This window comes from Aquarana catesbeiana, linkage group LG01 (genome assembly GCF_042186555.1).
Source record: "Aquarana catesbeiana isolate 2022-GZ linkage group LG01, ASM4218655v1, whole genome shotgun sequence".
NCBI classification, from domain to species: domain Eukaryota; kingdom Metazoa; phylum Chordata; class Amphibia; order Anura; family Ranidae; genus Aquarana; species Aquarana catesbeiana.
Window position 1 is genome coordinate 25,828,992 of NC_133324.1, and position 26,592 is coordinate 25,855,583.

Here is a 26,592-nt window from a genome sequence, read left to right on the forward strand (position 1 = left end):
TCACAGACCGAGGGAGATTGACAGTTATTTTGTGTTTCTTCCATTTGTGAATAATCACATCAACTGTTGTCCACCTCTCACCAAGCTGGATGCTGAATCAAAACCTCTTTGAGGTCTATAGGAGCTGAATCTGTAGAATCAATTATTCCCATTCTTAAGGCTAATAGGCAAGAGATTAGTAAAAAAAAGCCAATGGGGAGTGTTGTGTCATGTTTTTGGGGTTGTGTTTGATATTTGCAATGAGAGATCACCCAGAAACTTAAAAGTATAACATTTATTAAAGATAATGACAGATACAGATAAAGATAAAAACAAGAAAACAAGAATACTTAACTAAAGATGCTGTTTCTGCCATGGGCCCCACCATTATATGGCATGGCACCGTGGATCAGAACCAGACACATGCCTCATATCACTTCTGGATGAGACAAGTCTAAGGTTGGATTCACACTAAAATAGAAATGAAAAAATAATACAGCGCTATCAAAAAGAATGCAATATGTGAGTGATAAAAAATACTGCGACAGTGCAAGCTGCAATTTTCATGTGAGATACACACACCATAAACAATGAATCAAAAATAAACTGTGCTAAAATAAAAATGTGGATAAGAAAGTCTATATGCTTAAAAAGCAAGAAAGCCCATATAGTGACGTGATATATACGAAGGATCCCTTAATCGTGGATAATTTCACCAAGAAATCGTGACAGTTCAGAGAAACACCTCCATCTCAAAAAAATGTCCACTTACCAGCTCCTAAGACCTCCTATTACTTGAGTTCTCAGACATTTGTGGCTATGTACCCAGCCGGGGCCTTTGGTCATCCAGGGATATTGCGCTGTTAAGCCTCCACCGCCCAATGAACTCGATCACAGAAGGGTTCCAAGAAAAGATAAAGCCTGCTACTGCTCGAAAACCCAGATGGCTGCCCGAAACCCAGTTTTCCAAGCCTCAAATCTGCCAGTTTCCCATGGCAACTGCAAGTGACGCTTCCATCTGCCTGTCACCGAAGTTCACACTATCTTCGCATTCGGCTCACAGAAGAGGTCCAGTGCATCCTCGTTCACCGTTTAAGTTCTTATTTCAGCCCAAATTTTGGGCTGAATTTGGACCTGATTTGGACCAAGACACACAAGACCTGTGTGCAAATTTGCACCGAAGCCACGGTGGAGATAAGTGAACTGACGCCATAGAGAGCCGGTCAAAATCTCCTGCTATTGCAAATTGGATGAGGGCAACCCACATCCAATTTGCAATAGTGTGAACCTAGCCTTACCAGTTTTGGCTGTGATAATATCGAATTTGAATGCAAGGAATAGCCAATCGTTGAGAAGAAAATGGATTCGGCCACCTCCTGCTCAGTTAACAATAACATTCCTGTGGTATAAGGTAAAGCCATACTTATGTCCTTATTTGGCCTCCTTAACTGAGATTGGAGGCTTAGAATTCATTAGTGAGCCACATTATTAGTAATGAAATATAAAATATTATTACTATTTTTTTTACAGGATTTATATAGCGCCAACAGTTTGTGCTGTGCTTTACAATGTTAGGTCAGACAATACAGATACAATACAATTCAGTACAGGAGCAATCAGAGGGCTCTGCTTGTTAGAGCTTACAATCTAGGGGGAGGGTCAAGTGATACAAAAGGGTAAAAAAATGTGGGGGATGAGCTGATGAAGAAAATAAAAGTAGAGTTGTTAGGCGGGGTGCAATAGGATTCTCTAAAGAGAAGGGTTTTCAGAGAAGCAGTGGTTTTAATATTGCTTAAAGTGAAATATTAAAATCTTTAAAAACAAAAAAACTTTTGAGGTCCCCTAAACCTACCTATGAAGTGGCGCATCTCTAGGATTTAGTCACATTTACAAAAAAAATGCTATTATAATGACAGGTAATTTTAATTTTCCAGCAAGTTTCCTTTGTGTATAAAACCGCATAGGGACTCTCAAAATACATACATTTACTTTTCCCTGAAACTGGCTGGGAAAAGAAAATGAAAATCAATTCGTCTTTCTCTCACTTTTTCCTCAAAAAAAAAAAAAATGTGTTGGCAGTTGGGCCTCGTGTGTGATTAAGGTAATAGGCTTTCCATTACTGATATTTCACTAGTCTCTTGTCCACTCCCTCTCCCATTTTCCACCCCTTTTCTTTCCGGTTTCTTCCTTTCATGTTTCACGGGGAAGCCCCCGTGGTGTCAGAGGGGGTGGGGTCACCTGTTCACATCACCAGGTGGCTCCGCCCTCAGCTATATAACCACTGTCACTCAGAAGAAGCATCAGTCGGCGTGAGCCTCCCGTGGAGGCAGAACGGTTGAGGCTTATTTTTTCGATCTGTCGGGCGGCATGAATTTACATCGCTGGACATTTTTTTTATCCCAAGCTGTCTCTTGTCTTTTTTTACCAACTTTGACACTTTTTTTGTGAAATGGTAGGGGTACAATGTACCCCGTTACCAATTCACATAGGGGGTGAGGCCGGGATCTGGGGGTCCCCTTATTAAAGGGGGCTTCCAGATTCCAATAATCCCCCTGCCCGCATACCCCCACAACCACCGGGCAAGGGTTGTGGGGATGAGGCCCTTGTCCCTATCAACATGGGGACAAGGTGCTTTGGGGGTGTTGAGGGCATGTGGCCTGGTATGGTTCAGGAGGGGGGGCTCCCTCTAGTCACCCCTCTTTTCCTGCAGCCTGCCAGGTTGCGTGCTTGGAAAAGGGTCTGGAATAGATTTGGGGGGACCTACGCCTTTTTTTTTTTAATTTTGGCGCAGGGTTTCCCTTAAAATCCATACTAGTTCTGAAGGGTCTTTATGGATTTTGGGGGGGATCCCTACGCCAACTTTTTTTATTTGGCGCAGGGTTCCCCTTAATTTCCATTCCAGACCTGAGGGGCCTGGTATGGATTTTGGGGAGACCCCCATGCATTTTTTTTTAATTTTTGGTTTGGGGCTCCCCTTAATATTCAAACCAGACCCAAAGGGCCTGGTAATGGACTGGGGGGGACCCATTCCCTCTTTTTCAATGAGTTTTATCTACATTGCCAAAACTCGACAATTCATTACAGCCGCGATCAGTTTTAAATGACAACTTTTCCTTTAGAAATGTAATTTTGCTGTGGTACTGTTCTAAACACAGGAAAAATGCACCACTTTACAGGCATACTATAGACACCCCCCCCCCGGTACAGTATTTAAAGAATATTTCATTTTTATTGTTTCACTTCAAGCATTAAAAAAAATCACTGCTCCCGAAAGGAGCTTTTTTTTTTTATTTGCATTGATACATGTCCCTGGGGCAGGGCCCGGGTCCCCAAACATTATTTATGACAATAACTTGCATATAAGCCTTTAAAATGAACACTTTTGGGTTTTGGTTGTCCCATAGACTTTAACAAATGTAAAATGATTTTTACATTTTTTGGGGAATCTGGAGCTCTGCTTTAATTTGTTTATACTGTAAAAGTATTAAATAATCTTTATAAAAAAAATTCTGACAAGTACTTATTTTTTTTTTTTTTTTAGAACAGAAAAATAAATATGATAACGAGATATTTGCCCATCTTTTATAAATTGCATTTCTCATATTTTCATTGTATGAATAATAAAATCCTCATTAAAATATTTCCCAACATATCATCCAGATCAGTTATCGAGTCACTGACCCTCGCCTGAGTGATAGAAAAATGTATCCAACTTTATTCCATATGACTCCAGATGATCGTGCCCATTTTACAACTATCATACAATTTTTGCAGCATTTTGGGTGGAACTTGGTTGGAATATTAACATCATGGGATGGCAGCAGTGATGATGAGACCCAAGAACTGAGCAAGATGATGAGCCAACATGGGATCTGCACAGATTATACCATTCAACTCACTCTAGATGTTGTAAGTAATACTGAAGGATTGAAGTGTATTCGTAAATCAACAGCTAAGGTTATCATAGTGTGTGGAGCTTACACATGGTACTGGTATTCTTTTGCTCACTTCATGCCCTCTGTTTTAGAAAATATCACATTTATTTTCCCGCCTTCATGGAGTAAGCTAAGAAATAAACTATATGATGACTTTACAGCAATCAACTGCAGCTTCATATTTCTGTGGTCACAAAAAATCTACGTACAATTCAATAATTCTGATCTTACTGTCAGCCTCTCCCGCTGCTTTACTGACCCAATACTAGAAGATGTTTGGATTTATGAGTTTCACTGCCTTTCCCCAAACACACGCAAAAATGAACATTTTAAATCATTCTATAATATTTCTGCAAAACCTTGTAGAGGTGTAAAATATTGGAAGGTATTTGATGATTATACAACTCTGCCCTACTATGCATACAGGGCTGTGTATGTTCTGGCCCATGCTCTACATGGAATGTACATGAAGAAAAATAAATCCGAACAACATGGATTCCAGCACAGAGTAAGTTGGATAATAAGTGTTTATATTACTATGATCCAATCCTAGATCATATAATAATTATGTGAATAGATGGCTATCTCTGCCTTCCTTCTCATTTCCTGGGAGGAAATCAGGATCAGGAGATCTGCAATCATCAAAAATCTTTGATTTCTTTATACAGGTTTTAAATTTAGAAAAATGTATTTTATCTGTGCTGTATATATTTATATGCAGGTATATTCTATATATTTATACCTTATCCCTTTCAAGCTTAAGCCTATTTCTGTCGTTTGTTGCTTGCAAGTTAAAATCCATATTTTTAGATATCGAAAATTAATTAGAACCCCCAAACATTATATATATATATTTTTTAGCAGAGACCCTAGAGAATAAAATTGGGATTGTTGCAATATTTTATGTCACGCGGTATTTGCGCAGACGTCTTTCAAACACAATTTTCTGGGGAAAAAAAGACACTTTCATAAATAAAAAAAAAATAAACACTAAAGTTAGCCCAATTTTTTGTGCAATGTGAAAGATGTTGTTACGCCAAGTAAATACATACCTAACATGTCATGCTTTGAGATTGAGCACACTCATGGAATGGTGACAAACGGTACCTAAAAATCTCCATAGGCGATGCTTTAAAAACAATTAATGGTTACCAGGTTAGAGTTACATAGGAGGTCTAGTGCTAGAATTATTGCATTAGCTCAGATGATTGTGGCGATACCTCACATGTGTGATTTGAACACTGTTTACATATGGGGGTGGGACTTACGTATGCGTTTTCTTTGCTGCTCAAGCTCGCGGGGACGGGGGTGCTTTAACCACTTAAGCCCCGGACCAGAGCACTTTTTTGTGATTCGGCACTGTCACTTTAACTGACAATTGCGCAGTCGTGCGACGTGGCTCCCAAACAAAATTGACGTCCTTTTTACCCACAAATAGAGTTTTCTTTTGGTGGTATTTGATCACCTCTGTGGTTTTTATTTTTTGCGCTATAAACAAAAAAAGAGCGACAATTTTGAAAAAAAACACATTATTTTTTACTTTTTGCTGTAATAAATATCCCCAAAAAATATATAAAAAAACATTTTTTTTCCTCAGTTTAGGTCGATACGTATTCTTCTACATATTTTTGATAAAAAAATCACAGTAAGCGTTTATTGATTGGTTTGCGCAAAAGTTATAGCGTCTACAAAATAGGGGTTAGTTTTATGGCATTTTTATTAATATTTTTTTTTTAGTAGTAATGGCGGCGATCTGCGATTTTTATTGTGATTACGACATTATGGCGGACACATCGGACAATTTTGACACATTTTTGAGACCATTCACATTTATACAGCGATCAGTGCTATAAAATTGCACTGATTACTGTAAAAATGACACTGTCAGTGAAGGGGTTAATCACTAGCTGACTAGGAAGAGGTTAAGTGTGTCCTAGGGAGTGATTCTAACTGTTAGGGGGCGTGGCTACGAGTGACATGTCACTGATCACCGCTCCCGATTACAGGGAGCTGTAATCAGTGACAGTGTCACTAGGCAGAACGGGGGGGATGCTTGTTTACATTAGCATCTCTCTGTTCTTCCTCTCTGTGAGACAATTGCGGGTCTCCCCACGGACATCGAGTCCGCGGGACCCGCGATCCTACTCACAGATTGGCGGCGCGCACGCGATGGCACGGTGGCAAATTTGCGCAGCCGTGCCATTTTGTCGACGTAAATGTACAAGCGGCGGTTGGCAAGCAGTTACATTTTTTTTTCTTATTTATTTTTATTTTTTTTTACATTGTCTCTGTAAAAAAAAATGATCACTTTTATTGCTGTCACAAGGAATGTAAACATCCCTTGTGACAGTAATAGGTGGTGACAGGTATGCTTTATGGAGGGATCTAAAAGACCCCCGATCCCTCCCTTGCACTTTAAAGTATTCAGATTGCCAAAAACAGCGATTCTGAATACTGTAGTTTTTTTTTTTTAAATTGGCTCCTTTGGCAGCCGAGTAAACTGGAAGTGATGTTGTGATGTCACTTCCGTGTTTACACATAGGAGACTCGATCAAAGCCATTTTCAGCTTTGATTTAGTCCTTCTCAAGCTGGAAGTGCCAGATCGCGGATCGACGGGAGGCCCGGGAAGAGCGGCAGAAAGCAGCGGGAGGGGGGACGTCCCCTCTCGCTCCTTCAGGATAACAGCCGAGCAGATTTTAGCCGCCTCGGTTGTTATCCCTAAAGAGACGACCACCTGCTGTAAAAAAACGGTACCGGGGTGATGCCTGAAAGTCGAGGCCGCATATGTGCGTACGGTCAGCGCTAAGGGGTTAAATATATTTGTGTATGCTTATGTTTCTATGCATTTCTGATTAGGTCTGTTCTACAACAAATAAAAGTATAGAAGATTGAAGTGTTTATTTAGAGTGTCTCTTGAAAGATTTTGTGCATCTTGGTTATGTGTTTTGTATAAGGATCCTTCTCCCTACCATTCCTGACTGTAGAACTAAGCCCATAAGACTGAAATGTATTAGAGAGGGGTGGTCTTCACGTGAGGATGACAGCTTGTATTTGGTTGGCCCAAAAAAGGTTTAATGATAAAGTGATGTCACCATTGGACAGTCATACAGTACCTTGAAAAAGTATTCATACCGCTTGAAAATTTCCACATTTTGTCATGTTACAACCATAAATGAAAATGTATTTTATTGGGATTTTATGTGATAGACCAACACAAAGTGGCACCTAATTGTAAAGTGAAAGGAAAATGATTCAAATAAATATCTGAAAAGTGTGGCGTGCATTTGTATTCAGTCCCCTTTACTAGGACACCCTTAACTAAAATCTAGTGGAACCAATTGGCTTTAGAAGTCACTGTGAAGCCCTCATAGATTTTTTAGGGAACCTTAGTGAACAAACAGCTTTATGAAGGCCAAGGAACACACCAGACAGGTCAGGAATAAAGTTGTGGAGAAGTTTATAGCAGGGTTAGGTTATAAAAAAAAATATCCCAAGCTTTGAACTTCTCACGGAGCACTGTTCAATCCATCATCCGAAAATAGAAAGAGTATGGCACAACTGTAAATCTACCCAGACATGGCCATCCACCTAAACTGACATGCCCAGGCAAGGAGGATTAATCAGAGAAGCAGCCAAGAGACCCAGGTTAAATTTGGAGGAGCTTCTGAGATCCACAGCTCAGGTGGTAGAATCTGTCCACAGGACAACTATTAGTAATGTACTCCACAAATCTGGACTTTATGGAAGAGTGGCAAGAAGAAAGCTATTGTTGAAAGAAATCCATAAGAAGACCCATTTGCAGCACACAATCACAATATAAAACATTTTTTAAACTAAAAAAGATGATGTTACGCTGAGTAAATAGATACCTCACATGTCACACTTTAAAACTGCATCCGCCCATGGAATGGCAGCAAATTACCGTACTTAAAATTGTCCATAAGCAACTCTTTAAACACCTTTTACAGGTTACCAGTTTAGAGATAAACAGGAGGCCTGGTGCTAGAATTATTGCTCTCACTCTGATGTTCAAGACAATACCTCACATGTGTGGTGTGATCACCATTTACATATGCTTGCAGAAGAAACATGTGTGTTCGCATTTGAGCTTAACCAATGGGGACGGAGGCGCTTTAAAAAAAAAAAAAGTATTTATTTTATATAACTTTTTTTTACTCTGTCTTTATTTTTATTATTAACTTTATTGCAATCACAAGGGATGAACAACATCCCTTGTGACAGCATGGGCCATGACGGGTCCTCTTTATGCAGAGATTTGGAGTCTATTAACTCCAGATATTTCTCCTCTGGCCTCCAATGTAGTGAATCTGACCTATATTGATCTGATTGGCTGCTTTCCTGGCCGCTAACAGCCAGGTAAACAGAGAGGCAGAACTGGAAGTGACAGCATAGTTGTTGACTCCTGTTTCTGTGGTCACAGACAGGAAGGAGCAACATCAGTTCCTCTCTCTCTGTTCTGTGCAGCCATTGTCACCAGTAGCATCGCTCCTGGTCTCTATGATTGGACAGCAGAGCCCCAAAAATGTGGGGGCGGGAGGGGGGACCCCCTTCTGCCACCCCAAGAAGTGATTGAGTGGCTGTTCAGCCACTCAAATCACTTCTGCAATCAGAGGGAATCTCTGGCTGAAAAATGTCATACCGGGATGATGCCTGCAGGTGCATGAACATTCTATGCTCTGCAAGTGATTAAACCCCTCAATTTGAAGTCCATAGACATACTTTGCTAGTAAAAGAAATAGATATGTTGGTAGTGTACCACTGTATCCAACAAGTGGGGACTCAGAGTTTTAACTATATACTCAGCCAACTGGAGCCCAAGCTGCACATACTGAGCCATGCTGACTTCTCATGCTCAAGTCAAGAAGTGAGCGGAATCATAAATAAGATCTCAGGATTGAAAGCATAGAAGAACACAGAGGCCGTGTGGGCCTAGCGCATTATCTTCAATACATTTAAAAAAAATAAATAAAATATAGGTGAATATACTCACAAACCAGTACTTGTGCCATAGCATTATCATAAACTCTTCCACTTAAGTCCATATGCGAAAATCCACAACACTTGTAGTCACATCGGCTAGACCTTCAAAAGTTCATTATGCTATGAACACGGATAACAGGATACAGATGACTCCAGAATATGTACAAACACATCTTAGAAATAACTCCATCTTCAACCCTAAAATGCCAGGAGATCAATGCATGAGCGCATTTAAGAAGATGCTGGAGGAGGACTTGAGAAATATGGAGGAGAAGAGCAAGAAAATTAAACACATATGGAGAACCATTAAACAAATAGCAAAACAGCACAAAGTAGTAATACGCCCGGCAGATAAGGGGGGAGGGATGGTGATCCTGAATAAGAAAGATTACCAAGAAGTGATGGAGAATCTATTAAACGTTGATAAAACGTATAGGAGGTTAACAGGGACCCAAAGAAGAAGTACGAAAAGAAAGTAAGGACGTATGTTGATAAAGGGAAGAACATGGGTATATTGAATCCCAAAGAAGCGGAATATCTGGTCTTTAACTGCACTAAAACTCCAGTTACATATTATACACCCAAGATTCACAAAAGACTGGATAAACCACCTGGTATGCCCATTATCAGTGGAATAAATTGTTTTTTCTCAAGGCTGGGGGAATATCTGGATAAATATCTGAAACCACTGGTGCAACAAGGCAAATCATATTCAGGCGACAGCCTGCAACTCATACAAGAACTACAAGATATAAAAGGTGCAGAGAATTGGTTGCTGGCAACTATAGATGTTAGTTTGTTGTACACAAGCATTGTGCAAAAAGATGGGCTGCTTGGAGTAGAAAAAGCATTACATGAGAATACAGAGATTAAACAAGTACAGATTGATTATATCCTAGAAGGCCTTAAATTGTCCATGAAGTGCAACTACTTCTGGTATAACAAAGAATGCTTTGTACAAACCAAAGGGGTTGCTATGGGAGCCCGCTATGCTCCTAGCGTAGCAAACCTGTTCATGAACATGTGGGAGAAGGGATATGTTTACAACAGGAATATCCCCCAAATTAAAATGTTTAGGAGGTATATAGATGATCTGATTATAATGTGGGATGGCACACCCGATAGCTTTGAAAGTTTCCTTGAAGATCTAAATGCCAACAGATACGGTATTACTCTTACGGGTAAATGGAATTACCATAAGTTGACTACCTGGACCTAGAGATTTTTAAGGTGGGGGATGCCCTATGTACCCATACCTCTTTTAAAACAACGGATCGGAACGGGTACATCCCCACATCCAGCTGCCATCACCCCAAGTGGGAATGCTACATTCCTAAAGGCCAACTACTAAGGATACACAGGATCTGTGATTCACTTGAAGACTTTAACACACAGGCTGACATCCTGATAGAAAGATTCTATGAAAAAGGATATGTAATTGATAACCTTGTCAAGCTCAAAATGGAAATCCTGAGAATGGATAGAAAAGATCTAATCTGAAAGAAAAGTAGGAAGGTTAGCAACCAGAAGGATATAGCTTTCATTACTGGGTTTAATAGCCAATACAAAGACTTTGAGCGCATTGTGAAAAAATACTGGCCCATCTTGAAAGAGGACCGTGTCCTATCTAACATCTTGCCCAATAAACCGAAATTTGTGTATAGAAAAACACCTACTCTGTGAAACCATTTGGTGCACAATGTCATTGATCCCCCTAAACCGATAAATATTTTTCCTGACTTGAAAGGTTTTTATAGATGCCAAAGATATCTACCTTGCAAAGCCAGCAAAAAACAGCCAAAGAAGAAGCAATCGCTTAAATCACTCACTGACCATAGGGAATACCAGATTAAACAACTAATCACATGCCATAGTACCCATGTTACATACGTCATTGAATGCCCATGCCACCTCCAGTATGTGGGCAGAACCACTCGACCGCTGTTTGTCCGCATAAGGGAACATATTCAAAATATAAGAAATGGATTTCCTAAGCATAACTTATCGAGACATTGACATCATAGAGACACCAGTGGACTTGTATTCTATTGCATTGATATGGTTAAGGATCATTGGAGGGGGGAAACAAACAAACCCTTATCTCCAGAAATGAAACTAGCTTTATATACCAGTTAGTGTCTCTTGCCCCTAAAAGGCTGAATTTAGACATAGATCTAAATTGCTTCCTAGCCAATCCGTAACTTTGCACTGTGGGTCACCATTGCTCCGTGTGTTGCTGCCCTTATGGGTGGCCTTTGTCACCATTCCACTCTTTACTCTACCAATTTATTAATGTATGATTACATATAGATCTATAACCTTAGGCCTTCATTGCATCAGATCCATACCATAATAAGTTTTTCTGAATCCACTATGTACTTTATGGGTAGGGGGGTGGTTTTGGTTGGTATGTTACCAGGTAGTACCAGTACACTTCTATATTTACAATTTACTAACTTTATTGCACTTAGGGGGCACTGCCACCTTTCACCCCAAGTATGGGGGGTTAATGGTGTAGATCTTGCCTGGATGCTTCAGGTTTTATATTATATAATTTATTTACTTAGTAAGTGTTTTGATACATCCACCCACATTAGAACTTGTTTTTAGGTCTAGGATACGTCTTCTATATTTATTTACATCCACACATCCCCTTATATCACTATGAGACTTTAACCTCTATTTCTAATTTCACATACCATCTGGTTTTAGGTTTTTATTTGTTATTATTATGCTTTTTATTATGGTTTTACCAGGTAATATCTGGTATTGTTCATATTGTATTACCTCAGTCCGCCATTTGGGACCTGTATATGGACGTCTCATATTGCATTATCTTAGACCACCACTTGGGACCTGTGTATCGATGTTTCTCTGTTCATCCTTATATAGTTTTGCATTCACATGTATGACTGTACCTGTTATTCATATTTATGACCGTTTAAGATGTTCTTCCTATCCCTATTTGATATTCCTACTAAGCGAGCGAGACGCAGGAGGTTTTTTAAATCTAACTTTACCTGCCCTTACTTGCTGGATGATGCCGCTAATATGCGCGCAAACTCATTTCATAAGCCATATAGAGATTCATTTGGTATGCACGCCCCCTGATGGCAACCACAGTTGCTATTTGTTAGGTCTGTGGGAGGGGGAGGAGTCCTGCATGATCGCTCGCTATATTAGATGTTAGACGGAAGAGGGTTGTACCACCTTTGTTAACGTCCAATGACGAAACGCGTAAGGTGGGGCTACACTCTTATGTCATCCTTGTCACGGAAGTAGGGGGCTGAAACACAGCTGACACGCATGCTATGAACCGGCGAGCCCTACATACTACTTACCATTGGAACACTTCCTTGTTGATGGAATGTTTTTATTCTTTGCTTTTAAATTTATTTTAAATAAAAGTATTCTTAGACTACACTATGGGAGCCTTATATTTCTCTATGAGGATCCATCTCTGACAAAATCTTTGGAACAAATGACCGGTGAAACCCCTCTGGATGCCCTTGTGGGGTGGACAGCATTGCGGAGACCGTACAGATTACAACAACTTGGAGACGGTCCTCGAGTGAAGCCACCAAGGAACATCATCCAAAGCTACCCTGAATGCCTATTACCCCTGTAGGGGTGTAGGGAGCTGGTGAGTGGGGACCCATCAGGGGGAGCACATGAGTCATCTGTTTTTTTTTCCTGCAGAGCACAAAAGTCACCTGAATGCTTCTGGACATTTGCCCATTTTGGAGCTTCCCATATAAACTTTTTGCACCAATATACTCTTTTATTTTTACCACGGTATCTTTTGGTTTTTTATATTAATCTGGGATTTTGCCACACTTGGGACTTGCTGTTGTGTATATATACAAAGACTTTTTGTGTGTATTATATACAATTTTTGAGATTATTTGAAGCCTTTTGAGGATTCCTGGCTTTTACACTGTGAAAAACATCACTTGGACTATTATTTCTCGTGATCTCATGAATAATATATATATATATTTTTTTTTTCGTCAGATCTCCATAATAATATTTAGAATTTTTGTTTATAGTTTTTTTATTTTTTTTTTTATCCAGATCTATTTTTTTTTAATAGTGATCTCCATAATTTTTTCTTTCGTTTTGTGTCAAGTTACCATAACACCATTATTATCTTGAATTTTTTTAACCTCAAGGAGGTTGGTGTTGGTGTCCCTTGTTAATTTGGCATTGTATTTTTGAAATGTACCTGCCTACTCACAAACAAACTGTTCTTTTTGAAGTAAAACGCATAGGCAAGTATTTGTGAAAAATAAATAGCCATTTATTATGGGTCATAACAAAATAAAGAGGAAAGCAAAGCTGGAGAAACTGGTGAAGTTTGCAAAGCCTTTGTACCCCAGGGCAGACATCAATTATTTTACAGTCAAAATTGGTGGCCTGAGGAGTCCTTATAATAGTGAGCACAATCCGGTCCAGGACTACAAGAGATCAGGAACAGCAGCAGATATCTGTCCCCAGGCTGTGGTCTTACAAGACTGAACCCAGGTCATCACTTTCTTGTCTTCCTTCCACCCTTCCTTCCACACTTGCTTCCAGGCTGTGGCTCTGATGTTGGAGTTGTGGTAGGAGGTGGAGAAGGAGGAGGAGGACCATGGTTGAACTCACAAACGTGGCTTTGGCTTGTGAGTTCGCCTCTCAACCCCTTATTAAGGGCTTGTAAGATAACTTTCTCACATAAGAGGCATTGGCCCTCCTCCATTTCCTGCATTTTGCAGGCTGCCATGTAGGCATAGTCGTCTTGATTATTGGGGAGGGTTCTGAGGGCCGCAGTAGCCTTCCGAAATAGGCCAAGTGCTGCCTCCTCCAGGTTACTGCTCTTCCTGGGACTTTTTTTTTGGAAGACGGAGGGGAGGGGCCTGGAATTCAGGCATGCTACTGGGCCTGGCCACCTCCTGGCTGCCACTTACCCCCGCCACCTCCTGGCTGCCACTTTCCACAGCCTCCTCCTGGCTGAGACTTTCCTGTGTATGAAAAAGGGACATAGTTTTAGTTTTTGGTTCATCAATCACAAAGAATTTTCAGCTCATGACTATTGCAAATTGAATGTTAATAAATAGAAAAGACTATCATTCTGACCCCAGCATTTTTCATTCTTGTCCCAATCATTTGTGGCCACTACTGTTGATTGATATGTAAACCACTTTGTAAACTCAGAGATTACTGATCATTAATAACAACTAGTTAACATCATTAATTATTTGACTAGAAACATGTTGAACAATGCTATACCTGGCTCAAGCTGGGGTCCTCTACTTCTTCCTGGCTGGAAGGCCCAGGTTGGACGTCAGAAGCCTCAGCTGAGGGAGGTGGAAGGAAGCCTTGAAGGAAGACTGGAGAGTGCTGGCCTGGGTTCAGTCTGGCCTGCCAGAAAATGTAGTCTGTCATAGTACCACAGCCTAGGGATATAAATGTCATCTACTGCTGCTCCTGATCTCGGAATCCTGGACCTTCTTGCGCTCCCTATTATAAGTGCTCCTCATGCCGCCAATTAGGGCCTTCAAATAGGGGATGTCTGCCATGGGGATCACTGGCTTCACAAATTCCAGCAATTGATCCAGAGCTGCCTTTCTCTTTGTTTGATTGTTATAAAAGGGGTGGTTTATATGCCACAGACAGGGCAGCACCCTGTACATATCAATAAATATGGGGATAAAGTCCTCATCATTGAATAGATCCATTTTCTCTGCAAGACACAACACAAGACAAACCCTAATGTCAGGCTAAACTCTCCTAATCGTGACCCAATATAGGCCTCAATCTATAAGTAGTATAGGCCACTAATGCACCAAGTTAAAATTGTACCTTCGTTCTAACAATCAGCGCTACCGATACTCCTTCCTCCTCTCACAGATCGTACGTACGACGCACATGTGTTAGGCTTCATATACACTGCGCATGCGTGATACTCCGCCCGCCCCTGACGTTCTTTCTAGTCTATTTCCCGCCCCTCGTCTTTCAGCGCAGTGGGAGAGCACATGGCGGAGAAAGAGCAGGTGCATGCAGAGAAGAGCAGCAATGATGAAAGCCCGGAACCATGAACGTCCCGATCCCAGAGGAGAGTTAAGGCCTCAAATATGTCCTTTAAAGAGATGGTGGAGATGGAGGACATCTTGAAGAGGGCCGACTATGATGGGAAGCATGGACCTTAACCAAACCCAAATGTCAGAAAGGCCAAGATCATGGCTAAAGTTGTGAAAAGACTGCACAGGAATTTTGGGGTACGATGATCCAAGGATCAATTGAGGAAACAATGGTCCTGAAATTGATGGAGCAGGATCAGTACAGAAAGATCAAGAGAGTTCTTCAAAAAAGTAAGTAGTTGTCGTGTGTTCCTATTATTATTATTACTTGCATGCTGCTCCATGTGCTTTTCTTTACTGTTGTACAGTTTAAAATGGCAACTTTCAGGTTCGTGGACACAGTAATCGTTCATAGTAAACATCGTTCTTTGGCCCACTAATACAATGTTTTTGGCAGATCCAGGTTAACTATATTTGTTCAGGCCTATTTGTAATAAAATAAGTTTATGACATTGTTGTCTAGATGGGTTTGTACTAGAATGAAATGCAAACTTGATTCAGTGTGCGAAAAGCATACAGAGATTTGGGATATTATTATTATAATATCCTCATCTATATGAACTTTCACTCTGCATAATAGCATGGACTTTATATGCTAAATACCATGTCTGCATGATACAATTCAATTTGGGACATTTACCAGTTTTGAAACATTGGACATTTATTGTTCATATTGTTATTTGTTTATCCATGTTTCCACATTTGGCATTTGGTGACCTCTACTATTGCCATCATATAGAGAGCTACTGCAATAGCTTCCCTTCTATTTTTTATCACACATTTTTTCCACACATTTTAGGTTTTTTATTTTATGTGTTTTAATAGACACTGGTCTACACACTTGTTTGCATTTATCACCGAGGGCTCACACCCCTGTATCATGGGGATTCGGAACATATGATACTTGTTTTGAACATCCAATTGAATGTGTGAGACTCATTGGGTCTTGAAGTTGCATTTTTGTCACAAGTATTTTTAATACCATTTATGCACATCATACGTTTGAATACTGGTATTCTATGTTCTATATTATATTTTTAGAGTGATTTGTGTGACTCTGAGTTTGGGCACAATCGCATCGTTGCAACTTGATATATGTTTGACTACATACATCCCTTTTTATTTTATTTTATTTATTTTTTTGAGTGTCACATTAGTGTTTAAGGCACTACCTGACATACAGATTCACATTCTGATTATTCTCAGTTTATTATTCACCACCAGAGCTACACTTTTATTCACAAAGTGGATTTTCCTTTAGTAAATAACTCCCGCAGTGCTTTATAATTTGCCACAATCATGTCATTTTCGTGACTCTGCAAAATTCATTCATGGTGCTGAAAATTATGTATATTTTTAACAGTAATGCATTACATACATTAACCACTTCAGCCCCGGAAGGATTTACCCCCTTCCTGACCAGAGCACTTTTTACAAATTGGCACTGCGTCGCTTTAACTGCTAATTGCGCGGTCATGCAATGCTGTAACCAAACGAAATTTGCGTCCTTTTCTTCCCACAAATAGAGCTTTCTTTTGATGGTATTTGATCACCTCTGCCGTTTTTATTTTTTGCGCTATACACGGAAAAAGACCGAAAATTTTGAAAAAAAATGATATTTTCTACTTTTTGTTCTAAAAAAAATCCAATAAACTCAATTTTAGTCATACATTTAGGCCAAAATGTATTTGGCCACATGTCTTTGGTAAAAAAAATGTCAATAAGTGTATATTTATTGGTTTGCGCAAAAGTTATAGCGCCTACAATCTAGGGTACATTTTCTGGAATTTACACAGCCTTTAATTTATGACTGCCTATGTCGTTTCTTGAGGTGCTAAAATGGCAGGGCAGTACAAAACCCCCACAAATGACCCCATTTTGGAAAGTAGACACCCCAAGGAAATTGCTGATAGGCATGTTGAGCCCATTGAATATTCATTTTTTTTGTCCCAAGTGATTGAATAATGACAAAAAAAAAAAAAAAAATTACAAAAAGTTGTCACTAAATGATATATTGCTCACACAGGCCATGGGCATATGTGGAATTGCACCCCAAAATACATTTAGCTGCTTCTCCTGAGTATGGGGATACCACATGTGTGGGACTTTTTGGGAGCCTAGCCGCATACGGGGCCCCGAAAACCAATCACCGCCTTCAGGATTTCTAAGGGCGTACATTTTTGATTTTACTCCTCACTACCTATCACAGTTTTGAAGGCCATAAAATGCCCAGATGGCACAAACCCCCCCCAAATGACCCCATTTTGGAAAGTAGACACCCCAAGCTATTTGCTGAGAGGCATGTTGAGTCCATGGAATGTTTTATATTTTGACACAAGTTGCGGGAAAGTGACAATTTATTTATTTATTTATTTTTTTTTGCACAAAGTTGTCACTAAATGATATATTGCTCACACAGGTCATGGGCATATGTGGAATTGCACCCCAAAATACATTCTGCTGCTTCTCCTGAGTATGGGGATACCACATGTGTGGGACTTTTTAGGAGCCTAGCCGCGTACGGGACCCCGAAAACCAATCACCGCCTTCAGGATTTCTAAGGGTGTACATTTTTGATTTCACTCTTCACTGCCTATCACAGTTTCGGAGGTCATGGAATGCCCAGGTGGCACAAACCCCCCCCAAATGACCCCATTTTGGAAAGTAGACACCCCAAGCTATTTGCTGAGAGGCATGGTGAGTATTTTGCAGCTCTCATTTGTTTTTGAAAATATAGAAAGACAAAAAAAAAAAATTTTTTTTTTCTTTTTTTAATTTTCAAAACTTTGTGACAAAAAGTGAGGTCTGCAAAATACTCACTATACCGCTCAGCAAATAGCTTTGGGTGTCTACTTTCCAAAATGGGGTCATTTGGGGGGGGTTTGTGCCACCTGGGCATTCCATGGCCTCCGAGACTGTGATAGGCAGTGAAGAGTGAAATCAAAAATTTACGCCCTTAGAAAGCCTGAAGGCGGTGCTTGGTTTTCGGGGTCCCATACGCGGCTAGGCTCCCAAAAAGTCTCACACATGTGGTATCCCCGTACTCAGGAGAAGCAACAGAATGTATTTTGGGGTGTAATTTCACATATTCCCATGGCATGTTTGAGCAATATATAATTTAGTGACAACTTTGTGCAAAAAAAAAAAAAAAAAAAAAAAATTTGTCTCTTTCCCGCAACTTGTGTCACAATATAAAATATTCCATGGACTCGACATGCCTCTCAGCAAATAGCTTGGGGTGTCTACTTTCCAAAATGGGGTCATTTGGGGGGGGTTTGAACTGTCCTGGCATTTTATGCACAACATTTAGAAGCTTATGTCACACATCACCCACTCTTCTAACCACTTGAAGACAATGCCCTTTCTGACACTTTTTGATTACATGAAAAAATTATTTTTTTTTGCAAGAAAATTACTTTGAACCCCCACACATTATATATTTTTTTAAAGCAAATGCCCTACAGATTAAAATGGTGGGTGTTTAATTTTTTTTTTTCACACAGTATTTGCGCAGCGATTTTTCAAACGCATTTTTTGGGGAAAAAACACACTTTTTTACATTTTAATGCACTAAAACACACTATATTGCCCAAATGTTTGATGAAATAAAAAAGATGATCTTAGGCCGAGTACATGGATACCAAACATGACATGCTTTACAATTGCGCACAAACGTGCAGTGGCAACAAAATAAATACATTTTTAAAAGCCTTTAAAAGCCTTTACAGGTTACCACTTTAGATTTACAGAGGAGGTCTACTGCTAAAATTACTGCCCTCGATCTAACCGTCGCGGTGATACCTCACATGCATGGTGCAATTGCTGTTTACATTTGACGCCAGACCGACGCTTGCGTTCGCCTTAGCGCGAGAGCAGGGGGGACAGGGGTGCTTTTTTTTTTTTTTTTTTTTTTTTCTTTATTATTTTTTTGCTTTTTTATCTTATTTTAAAACTGTTCCTTTCATTTTTTTTTTTTTTAATCATTTTTACTGTTATCTCAGGGAATGTAAATATCCCCTATGATAGCAATAGGTAGTGACAGGTACTCTTTTTTGAAAAAATTGGGGTCTATTAGACCCTAGATTTCTCCTCTGCCCTCAAAGCATCTGACCACACCAAGATCGGTGTGATAAAATGCTTCCCCAATTTCCCAATGGCGCTATTTACATCCGGCGAAATCTAAGTCATAAAATGCTCGTAGCTTCCGGTTTCTTAGGCCATAGAGATGTTTGGAGCCACTCTGGTCTCTGATCAGCTCTATGGTCAGCTGGCTGAATCACCGGCTGCATTCTCAGGTTCCCTGTTGAGACAGGAGAGCCAGAGAAAAACACGGAAGACGATGGGGGGGGGGGCATTCTCTCCCACTGCTTGTAAAAGCAGTCTAGAGGCTAATTAGCCGCTAGGATTGCTTTTACATGAAAGCCGACCGCTGGCTGAAAAGAATGATACCAAGATGATACCTAAACCTGCAAGCATCATTTTGGTATAACCACTCAAAGTCGTGAATGCTGTACCTGAAGACAAAAATATGGCTAACAATAAAGCACAGTAAATGGTAAAGTATAAAAAATTGCATACCTGAAAAGCAAACATGATAAAACATAATAACAATAAAACATTGCAGAATAGAATACAGTAAAAAAGAGCAGAACAATAGAGAGAATAGAGAGAGAGAGAATAGAGAGAGAACAATAAAACGACAACTATTATTTTTTATTTTATATTTTTGTTTGTGTTTTTTTTTTTTTTTTTTACACTTTTTTTGTAACTGTAACTTTTATAACTGTAACCGGTTCCAGGTTCGGGTCTCTCAAAATGCGATGGCATCTTGGGAGACCCTGTGAAAGTGTGTCCTAGTCTGTGCAATGCTGTACCCTACGCTAATACTCAACTAGTGAATGGTAGCGTTCAAAACATTCACCAATGCAAAGACCAGGATTGTCAGGACAGGAGGGACAATAATAGCGGGTGTCACGCCTATATCCGCGCTTGCTGCAGACACGACATCTTTTTTGGGGGAGTTCGTTGGGTAGGGGTACTCGGGAGGACATAAAGAAAATGCCTCTCATGCAGCCGACTGCATTTGGTTGGGGATGTGAATGGGGGAAGTACGGGCGCTGCAGAAGCGGTGGGTTCCCAATTAGGATTGGCGAATGCAGCAGGAAGGGCATTATGGGCACGACGGGCCTGTGTTTGTCTTCTTGGTGGCAGCGGGACACTACTTGTGCTTGCCACCTCACCAGCTTGAACTGCACTTATGGGACTCGCCACGTCACCAAGTGTTACTGCAGTGCTGGTTTGACTATGACCGGGGTGTACTAGGCCGCTGGCGCTTGCCAGTTCACCAAAACGCTACCAAAAAAACTGTTAACGATCGCAGGGATCAGGCCTGACTCTGCGAATGCTGCAGTTATGCGTTTAGTGTTTTGTAAGTGACAGTGATCGATCTATACTGCACTTGGGTGGGCTGGGCTGGGCCGGGCCGGGCGGAGGGGCAAAACGCAGGTGCTAGCAGGTATCTGGGCTGATCCCGCTAACACTGCGTTTTTGGGAACCCTAAACTGCTGGGGATGCCAGTATAGATCTGATCGGATCAGATCAGATATTGATCAGTTCAGATACTATACCACTAAGGGAGGTGTACGGTGCGTGCGTGGGTGTTAGCGCTACTGGCACTAACCTGACGCTGCCTGGGGCTGGTGCTTGCCAGTTCACCAAAACGCTACCAAAAAAACTGTTAGCGATCGCAGGGATCAGGCCTGACTCTGCGAACGCTGCAGTTATGCGTTTAGTGTTTTGTAAGTGACAGTGATCGATCGATACTGCACTTGGGTGGGCTGGGCTGGGCCGGGCGGAGGGGCAAAACGCAGGTGCTAGCAGGTATCTGGGCTGATCCCGCTAACACTGCGTTTTTGGGAATCCTAAACTGTTGGGGACGCTAGTATAGATCTGATCGGATCAGATATTGATGCGTTCAGATATTATACCACTAAGGGAGGTGTACGGTGCGTGCGTGGGTGTTAGCGCTACTGGCACTAACCTGACGCTGCCTGGGGCTGGTGCTTGCCATTTCACCAAAACGCTACCAAAAAAACTGTTAGCGATCGCAGGGATCAGGCCTGACTCTGCGAACGCTGCAGTTATGCGTTTAGTGTTTTGTAAGTGACCGTGATCGATCGATACTGCACTTGGGTGGGCTGGGCCGAGCCGGGCGGAGGGGCAAAACGCAGGTGCTAGCAGGTATCTGGGCTGATCCCGCTAACACTGTGTTTTTGGGAACCCTAAACTGCTGGGGACGCTAGTATAGATCTGATCGGATCAGATATTGATCCGTTCAGATACTATACCACTAAGGGAGGCGTATGCTGCGTGCGTGGGTGTTAGCGTTACTGGCGCTAATCTGACGCTGCCTGGGGCGACGCATATCACCGCCGGGCGATCAGGGGGCTAAATCTTTATTCGGCGGGTGCCCTGACACTATAAAAAATAAACAAACTAACCAGCGTCACCCGTAACGGTTATACAGTGATCAGTGGTGAAAGGGTTAACTAGGGGGCAATCAAGGGGTTAAAACATTTATTAGGTAGTATATGGAGGTCCCTGTCGCTATAAAACGCTGACGGCGAACCTAAATATTTACCTCACTAACTAGCGTCACCAGCGACACTAATACAGCGATCAGAAAAATGATCGCTTAGCGACACTGGTGACGGGGGGTGATCAAGGGGTTAAAACTTTATTAGGGGGGGTTAGGGGGGTATCCTAGACCTACAGGGGGGTAATACTAACTGTCCTAACACTGTAAATGTCACAAACTGACACCAATACAGTAATCAGAAAAAAAAAAAAAAAAAAACCTGCTGGTGTCAGTTTGTGACAGGGGGGGGGGTGATTGGGGGGGGATCGGGGGGCGATCGGGGGGGGGATCGGGGTGTTTAGTGTGCCTGGCATGTTCTACTGTGTGTGTAGTGTGTTGTGCACTCACATTACAGTCTTCTCTCCTCGGCCCGGAACGGAAAATACCGAGCCGAGGAGAGATGACATCATTTCCTCTGCCTCTGTGTACAATACAGAGGCAGGGAAATGATCCCATTGGCCAGGAGCGATCGCGAGGGGGGGGCCACGAATGGATGGCCTCCCCCTCACCTCCGATCGCCGGGGGAGATTTGCCGACCGCCGCTGGCACCGGGGGGGGGTCCGATCGGACCCCCCACCCGCGGGCAGGCAAGGACGTACATGTAAGTCCTTTTGCCTGCCCGTGCCATTCTGCCGACGTATATAGTCGTGCGGCGGTCGGCAAGTGGTTAACAACAAAAACAAGGTGTGTGTGTAGCAGACCCACAACATGAGGTGACATGAGATTGTCACCTCATGTATCAAATAACTTACGTTTGCACTATTGAAGAAAATGGCCAAAAAAAAAAGCCCACTGGAACCTAGGAGACAGGTAAAAGAAACACAAGCAGTAAATCTAAGGAAATATTAGTTTAACTAAAAAAAAAAATTTTTTAAATGTTTATTAAACATTTTCTGGCATATCAATGGCCCTCCTACCTGCAAAGTACTCTATACATTTTACACGGACCTTGCGTGTGCTTTGGGGGGGGGGGGCAAGCACTGAAAGCCAGATACGAACCCACAAGCACAAACTGAAGAGCAGTAACGATCGGAAAAGCACGAGGCTGAAAAGCGCAAATTGTCTCTCACCAAACTTCTACTAACACTAGATTAGCAGAAGGAGCCCAAAGGGCGGTGCACTGGCTATTGAATTTCCCTTTGCTAGTGCTGTCGTACGTATTGTACGTCACCGCGCTCTTGGCGTCCGGAATTTCCAACAAGATTTGTCTGACCGTGTGTATGCAAGACAAGTTTGAGCCAACATCCATCGGAAAAAAAACATGGATTTTGTTGTCGGAATGTGTGATCGTGTGTACGTGGCATTGCTGTGAACATTTTGTGGACAAAAACATTTTTTTTTATGAATTGTGGGAAAAAATTACAACTTGACTACTTAAGATATTATTTTCCTCAGTAAATTCTTGGATATAGTCCCTTATCATCCCCTCCAATAATTTACTGATTGATGTTAGGCTAACTGGCCTGTAGTTCCCAAGGATTTGTCTCTGTCCTTTTTTGAATATTGGTACCTCATTGACGTTTCTCCAATCAGCTTGTACCAATCCTGTCAGTATGCTGTCCACAAAGATCAGGAACAATGGTCTGGCTATAACCTGATTGAGTTCTCTGAGGACTCTCAGGTGTAAGCCATCTGGTCCTGGTGATTTATTTGTATTAAGTTTATCTAGTCTTTCCTTCACTCCGGCCTCTGTTAGCCACAAGGCTATGCCCTATGATGTGTCACCAACAGTACTTCCGTGGTCAGTATACCCCTCCTTTTCCTGTGTAAAAACTGATGAGAAGAAGGCATTTAGTACAGTTGCCTTCTCTATGCCTTCTGTAACCATCCTCCTTACCTCGTCTTTTATGTGGCAATGTGCTCTGATCTTTCCTTTTTTACTGGTAATATATCTAAAACATTTCTTTGGATTTTTTTTACTCTCCTCCGCTATGTGTCTCTCATATTCTATTTTGGCTGCCCTTATTGCGTTCTTACACTTCTTATTGCATTCTTTGTAGTCTTTGAATGCTGACTGCAACCCATCCCCTTTATATTGTTTCAAGGCCATTTTTTTCCCTTTAATGAGGCTTTTTACATTACGGTTTAGCCAATCAGGTTTAGCCTTCACTCTTCTATATTTATTGCCCATTGGAATGCACTGTGTGATACCTTTGTTTAATATACTCCTAAAGCATTCCCATTTTCCTTCTTTGTTCAGTGTTTCCTATGAATTGGTCCCAATTGATGTCATGTAGTAATGACGGCAGTTCAAAAAAATTGGCCCGTTTGAAATTTAGTGTTCTTGTGCTTCCCTCCTCCCTCCTTTCTCTATGTTTTACGTTAAATGTGATCATCCTATGATCGCTAGATCCCAAGTTGTCCCGTATTTCCACATCTGAGATCAGACTAGGATCATTTGTAATTAATAAATCTAGCAGGGCATTGTTTCTAGTTGGGGAATCCACAAATTGGGACATGAAGTTGTCCTGTAAGACATTCATGAAATGATGGGACTTCAGTGAGTGAGCTGTCCCTGCCCAGTCAATATCTGGATAATTGAAGTCCCCCATTATGATGATATTTCCCTGCCTAGCTGCCATTTCTAACTGTGATATTAGGTCCCACTCCTACTTCAGGTTGGGTGGCCTAAAACATACCCCCACTATTCATTTCCCACTTCCTTCTTCTCTTTGAAGTTCTACTGTGGTAGTTCATTGATTCCTCCTTTGTGTGTATCCGCCTTCCTGTACGAGGTGCGAGGAGACAAATACATTAAGGAGTCTGCAGGAGCCCGGCATTGCATCAGCAAACTGCTGATCATGGGTGCAATGCTTCAGTTTAACCAATTCCCGCCCATCCAATGGCATAATGATGCCGGCAGGAACCTCTTGTCAATCTGGGTGGATGTCATATGAGACAGTATCGAAGTGGTTAACCAACTCAATACTGGACACTTTCACCCCCTTCCTGCCCAGGCCAATGTTCACCTTTCATTGCCCTCACATTTTGAATGACTATTGCTCAATCGTGCAACACTGCACCCATATAAAATGTTTCATTAGTTTTTTGCGCTATAAATAAAAAGAAAAACAAAAAGTTTGAACAAAAAAAACACGTTTATTTTAGTTCCTGTTATAAGATTTTACAAATAAGCAATTTTTCTTCATACATTTTGACCAAAATGTATACTGCTACATGTTTTTGATAAAAATAACCCAAATCAGTGTATATTACACAAATGTATATTACACAAATGCTAGGAGTCCAGCTAACAAAATGGAGGGAGGAACTGGAGCTGCTATTACATGAGGAGGACATAGATTTTGTGGGAAAAACTGAAACTTGGTTTGACAACTTACACGATTGGCTGACAAGTATACAGGGATATTCCTTGTATCGGAAAGACAGGGAAGGTGGAAGAGGGGGAGGGGTGTGTCTATATGTAAAAAATTATGTAAGGGTGGCAGAGGAGTGACATTTTGAATGGGACCAGGGGGAGTTGGAAAATTGGTCTGGGCAGGAAGGTGTATAAATGCCCTGTATTGAAGTGGTTAAATTGGTATTATGGTAATATGGTAATGTGTGTATTTCTGTCTTCCATGAAAAGCTGCACAAATACGTGAGAAATGTTCATTACATGGAACCATCCGGTGTCAAGACCTACTTCAATGAGAGAAGAGAAGTTCCAACTGATCTTATTTTAGAAAGCTGGGCTTATGTTAACAGAACATTATATTCCACTTATGTAATTTCTATTATAAGACCAGACTCTGTGCCGGAAATGCTTACCAATATGAACAATCCTATCTTCTGGAAAAGAGGCAAAGTAAGACATTACTTGATTGTTTTCTGCTTGTATTGTTTCTGAAGAGGCCCACAATTAGGATTTATAGGAAATTTTTTTGTTGTATTTTATGATATTACATGCCTGTAAGTGAAAGGGGTAACTCACGAAGTAATTTTCTATTCATGGAGTAATTTTGTACAATCCTGTAGTTTGCATTTAGTATACAGTATATTTATATTTATCTATTTATTCATGGTACCTATATAGTTATCTCAATGTACACAGCTCTTTACATGTTTACAGTATATATATATATATATATATATATATACTGTATATATTTCACATTCATTTCAGTCCCTGCCCTCAATGAACGTACAATCTAAGGTGGGATTTGAACCAATGACCCTTGTGCTGCCTTTATTGGTTTGATACTTGCTTATTAATAAAAACAGGAAATTGTACATACATTCTAATTTTAAAAAAGCATACATACTGGTCCATGGTTTCATATATATATATATATATATATATATATATATATTATATGCCACATCCCCGAGGGTTGAACCTGATGTGGGAGGCCAACACAACTCAGGAACCACTGGTAGTGAGACAGAGTTTAGGGAAGCCCAGTGAGGTACTAGTGCCTGTAGATTGTCCAGCAGACCACACAGATGAAAAGCAGGTGCCACACAGGAACGAATGAGAAGACCAGTACAGTGGATGGTAGCAGAAGCAGCAGCAGCAGCATCTTCCCAGGACTTGTCAGATGGCAGGCCCGCAGTAGCTAATGTACAGGTGTCCACTCACAGGTGCAGAAAAAACAGGTAACTTGTGGCAGACGGGAAGCGGGGTCAGACAAGCCAAGTCAGCAACAAACGGTCAGGTACAGTCATTGACAACAGGCATAAGGATGGTCGGAACACAAGCAGAGGTCAGCAACACAGGAGAAGGCAGATGGGCAAGAGACAAACAAAATCTAAAGACAGGCCGAAGTCAGGATGAGCTGGGTCAATCACGGGTATCCAGAGAAGAAACAGCCACAGGGACACAGGAAGAGCTGCAGATCAGACATCAACCAGCTGGTGCAACTGCTGCACTAGTCACCAGAATCAGTGGCAAATGTGTGCACACCTGTGCACGTACAT

At 41.2% G+C, this 26,592-nt stretch overlaps 1 protein-coding gene across 1 annotated transcript in view; it reads left to right on the top strand.

Annotated features, from left to right (window-relative positions):
• Window positions 1–3,681: 3,681 nt before the first annotated feature.
• Window positions 3,682–26,592, top strand: part of LOC141134033 (vomeronasal type-2 receptor 116-like) — a 47,733-nt gene continuing 24,822 nt past the window's right edge. The window contains exons 1-2 of the mRNA XM_073623653.1: window positions 3,682–4,422; window positions 25,262–25,480. Coding sequence (XP_073479754.1) covers window positions 3,682–4,422; window positions 25,262–25,480 — 960 coding nt within the window. The remainder of the gene's footprint in view (window positions 4,423–25,261; window positions 25,481–26,592) is intronic.